The sequence below is a fragment of the Schistocerca piceifrons genome, chromosome X, assembly GCF_021461385.2.
Source record: "Schistocerca piceifrons isolate TAMUIC-IGC-003096 chromosome X, iqSchPice1.1, whole genome shotgun sequence".
Taxonomy (NCBI): domain Eukaryota; kingdom Metazoa; phylum Arthropoda; class Insecta; order Orthoptera; family Acrididae; genus Schistocerca; species Schistocerca piceifrons.
In genome coordinates, this window is record NC_060149.1 from 462,066,280 (window position 1) to 462,071,176 (window position 4,897).

The 4,897-nt window shown below is 42.1% G+C and overlaps 1 protein-coding gene across 1 annotated transcript; it reads left to right on the plus strand.

The window, feature by feature from the left end:
- Positions 1-825: 825 nt before the first annotated feature.
- Positions 826-4,618, plus strand: LOC124722425 (THAP domain-containing protein 2-like). Its single transcript, XM_047247589.1, has 3 exons — positions 826-1,046; positions 4,073-4,356; positions 4,473-4,618. The coding sequence occupies exons 1-3, from the start codon at positions 826-828 to the stop codon at positions 4,616-4,618; spliced, it is 651 nt and encodes a 216-aa protein (XP_047103545.1).
- Positions 4,619-4,897: the final 279 nt, after the last annotated feature.

Genomic DNA, 4,897 nt, shown 5'->3' on the forward strand with positions numbered 1-4,897 from the left:
CGTTCTTCCAATGTATTGCAGAGGTATAGCGATGTTGCTCCTGGCGTCATCGTGAGGGGAGCCATCGTGTACCACTTCAGGTCACGGTTGGTAGTGATCGACAAAAGCCTGAAGCCACAATTGTACATCACCGTCATCCTCTGCCCTCAAGAGTTACTCTCATGAGACAGTATCTTGGTGCCATTTTTTAGCAGATCAATACTCGCTCACATAGAACGTACCCTATGAACTGTTTGTATGATACTGGGGTTCTCCCACGGCCAGCAAAATCCCTAAATCTGTCACCGATGCACTATGTATGGGCTCAGCTCGGTCGTCAATTCTGTCCCAAGGTACCAAGGAGTAGTTACAATTATTTTCGGTCAGCTGGAATTAGGAAATGATACAACAGTTTTATGACATCCGTTCCAACAGCATCCGTGCAAGCACTCAGGCCAGAGAGTGTGTAAGGTCATACTGATAAGTAGACTCATACTGCCAAGTTCTTTATAAATTTGACTCGTCTTCGTAATCGTTAAAGTAACGTCACATGCCCTCTCAACCAGTGAAGCTTCATTTTGTTTCCTTGTCCCTTTATGGATGCTTCGTTTTTTTTTTTTTTGTCAGCTAGTGTATGTTCTGCCGTACTAAGCGCTGCAGTCCACAAACCCGTTAGAGTCCGCACACTGCACGTGATCATCCACTTGTCCTAGGGACCCTCACAATCCTCTGTCTTTTACAGTCACTTCTCATCGCTACCACCACCATCACTACCACCACCGGTAATAAGTGGTCACACGAGTCAATCAACCAGTGTTTGTCTCCCCAGCTAAAACTAGAAAGTCTATGCTTGTTTATGATATTAAAAGTAGTTTTGAAAGGATATGTACATCCAACTATGATGTATTTACCAACGATGTTTGCCGTAAGACAACGAAAGAACAGTCCTTCAGCAGTGTGGCTTTACTTACTCTGGTAACTCATCAGGAAAATGGCATCTCATGGTATCGTGAAGATCGATGCAAACGGGATAAAGGGCTGCTTCCTGAAACACTAAAAGAGGAAAGGTAATCAAATTTTTTGACGCAAAAGAGACATCAGTATACATAGAACATGAAACACGAGTCCAAATATGTAGTTACAATGTAGAGTCAAGAGTTATATAGAAGCTGTCGCTATCCTGCTTATAATCAGTGCGCAAATTTCTGAAAACTAGCGGCCGCTTCCTATCATACAACACATAACACTAATTCAGCAGCACTTTAGATGTCCAATAATTGTGTAGATTTAAATGATTATTTTGTGTTTTAGGGAAAATGAAAATTAAGCATCAATTAAAAATAGTGGAACAATCTTATTAAGAAAATTACGAATGGGAAGAGACGGAAAGCATATATCACAATTAAGCGACCAGTTCAGAAGTCTTGTTAAGGTAATTATCAGCTTGTAAATATTTTATGAAATGCATGACACACAAATGCTTACGTTATTTATATTTTATTCCGATCGCTTTTGTTCGTAAACCATGTTCATTGTCCTCGAAAAATTAATCTGCAGCCAACATTCCATGTCAAAACTAAAAGTATCGTTCGTTTCGAACACTACACGTATGGTATCAGTGTGAAGAGCAACTAACTGGTTGTCTTCAGTTTGCACACACAAAGAAGCTACTCTGTGCAGATAAATAAATCACAGGTTAATCAAAAAATCTTGTAATGTCGGAACACAGGCCATTTAAGCAAAACAGTAACAGAAATACTCCAGATCTGTCCAACTTTGTGATATGAAAACTTTGTAAATATGAAGAAATATTAATTTAATTAAGATTACTTTTTCGTCATAGATTTTTGATTATTCGTCTTTTCTCCTCCTACTGCATAATAAAATGAAAGCAAATTCTTTTTACAGAGGTAACACTACACTGTGTGGTAACTGAATTACGATTACCAGTCTGATATTATGCAGCTCAGACTTCAGTTACGTGTATAGAAACTATCTGACGTGATCTAATGATATGTAGTTGTCTTGTGATACGACGAGCCACGATGAATGTAATGAGACCTGTAATAGCGGCACAGATTTGGGAGACGTCTCACATGATCCGACATATTCTTCCTCGGAGACGCACGAGTCCTCAGGAGGAGTGCGGGCTGTTGAGCTTGTAGATGCATTGTTGTCTTGAAATATGACACCACCAACTGAAGGAATATGAAACATTATCTAACATACACAGTCTTTGAATATCCATTGAGTTGCAGCTTTTAGTTCACATGATTCCTTCACTACATTGTAATATTTTTTTTAATGTTCAGCTCCGATTTCCAGCAAGGTGACAGTGTTGAGATACAGCGAAGTTTCGACAAGTGTTATGATTTTGCGGCGAAATGTTGATTAGTTTCGAACTTTCCTGTGTTTATAACCCTCAGTAGCTATCCACTCGACGTCGCCGCGAGCGTCAGTACGTCGTGTGAACGGCGGACGGGGTGAGGGACGGAGCGAAGGGGTGCGTATGAGCCACAGGCTGCGTTTGAGGCTCAATGCACACGAGTGATTTACCATCGTCAGCTCGCAGCGTCGTTTTCTCTTGCGTTTCGGCAGTGTATGTGAAACAATGAAGCCGCGCACACTACGGCAGTGACGCTGTGAACTCGCCGCGAGGATGCAGCGAGAGAATTTAGCTTGCCAACCATTGCTGCACCGCAGCGATCTCGCCGACTGCTGCGAAGCAGCAGTCTTTGCAAATGAATAGGTTGTGTATGTGTGTGTATGAAATCAGGGACCTAGAAGCGACGGAGAAGTTTCATCCCGCCGTCGCCCTCAGTGGTTCATAATCCCACAACAGGCACAGCAGTCCACCCACCCCACCGCCGCCCCACACCGAACCCATGGGAACGTCTCAAACCAGACGAGTGTAACTCCAAATATTTGCGTGTTTGCGTGGTAGAGCAATTATGATGTACGCGTACGTGGAGACTGGTGCGCAGCAATCGCCGACATAGTGTAACTGAGGCGGACTAAGAGGAACCAGCCCGCATTCGCCGAGGGAGATGGAAAACCGCCTAAAAACCATCCACAGGCTGGCAGGCACGCCGGGCCCCGACACTAAAGGCCGATTCCCACTAGGGCTGCCGCGCGTCAAAACCGCGCGTCAGCGGCGTGGTTGCCATGGAAACGGCGTCAGCGGCAAGGCGCGGCGGGCTCTGCGTCGCGGTTTGACCATGTCGAACCGCTTCCGCTGCCGCGTGCCGCGCTCCAGGTGCGCGCCGCCAATCACAGAACGCGCTGAGCGTGACGTCAGGTACGGAATCCCGGGCCACACGAACTTTCGCCGAACCGCTGGCGCGGACGCAGCGGCAGCTATGAAATCAACGAGTTAAAATTTTAACGAGTTAAAATTTTAACTCGTTGTATGAAATACTTATCATCCGATTCCGAGGAAACTATTCGGCAGAAAAATTTGGTTCTTGGCCATATTACAGCCCGATATCTTCTCTCGATTAAGGACCGAATTTCTTTTCGTTATTCGTCGTGGTTTCTTGCTGTATCGCATTTACGTAAACCTTTACACGAAATTTTAATGAGTGTGCAGAGGTAAAAATGCATTGCGTGGACTTTGCGTACAGTTCATTTTAGGTAATACATTATTGCGTATGAAATTTAGTCAACATATCAAAATTGTTTTTAAAACCAACGAGTTAAAATTTCATAGAGTGGCTGAGATACTAGTTACAGCGCTCCTAGCGGCAACCAACGCTAACTCGGCCGCCATGTTCTCCTTAGTCAAAACATTAGGAAAGCGTCACTGTTGTTTGTGTTGGAAGTGTGTCAGCTGTTGTGATATTACAGTAATATTTAACTTTTCTAGTTGACTTTTTTGTTACAAAATGTAAAGTCAACATGCCTGCAGTGTGTTCAGCGTTCAACTGCACAAATCGCAGCGATAAAACAACAAATATTTCATATTATAAGTAAGTATATTAGTACCGAAATACGGCACACGTTTTTTAATTTTTATTAAAGAGTCATTTGCATTGGAACTGTAATAATGCTTAAGACAAATGCAGGAAAGTAATTTATTTATCGTTGATTACAGATTTCCTTTAAAAGATAATGAAATTACAAAAAGATGGGTTATAAATATGAAGCGAGAAAACTGGTTTCCTACTACAGCCAGTTACCTCTGTTCAGCTCATTTTGAAGAGAAATATATGTACCACACAAATGTCCAGAGACGCCTTTTGTCAAAAGCAGTACCTACTATCTTTAACTTTCCATCACATTTACAAAAGCAAGATAAAGTATTACGACCACAACCCAGAAAGCGATCTTTCGACAATTTGCAAGATAGTGCTATTACAGTGACATCATTAGCACAAAGTAAGTCAATAATTTAATTTTACTCGGTGTTCTTATTACTTTGAATTACATACTTTCTATTATAATCTTATGGTGTAACTCTGTTTTAAACTTATGATGTAACTGCATTCTTTCAGTGCCTGTCGGACTCACATCTGTTTCTGCTGACCACAATTACTGTCTACCAAGCCCTAAGAAGTTGAAAACACAATATAACAGAGTACAAGTAGAGAATGTGCGACTAAAGAAGCGGATAAAGCAAATGAAGCAACTTAGCGTATGACACAAAAGAAGAATAGTGCAGTTACAGACTTTAGTTGCTGGTTTGAGAAGAAGGCTATGTGGTTCAGTTTCTGATATGTTAAACAGTGAACATGTAGTTGGTTTGTTGAAGGAGCTATTGGAACTTCAGTGCATTGCTAAAGTATGCCATTATTCTCAGCAAATAAGGAAATTTGCCCTGACCCTACACTTTTATTCTGCCAAGGCATACAGCTACTTACGAAAATTTGTGAAATTGCTCCACCCAAGAACGCAGTGGGTGGCCATCCAGGTTTTACTG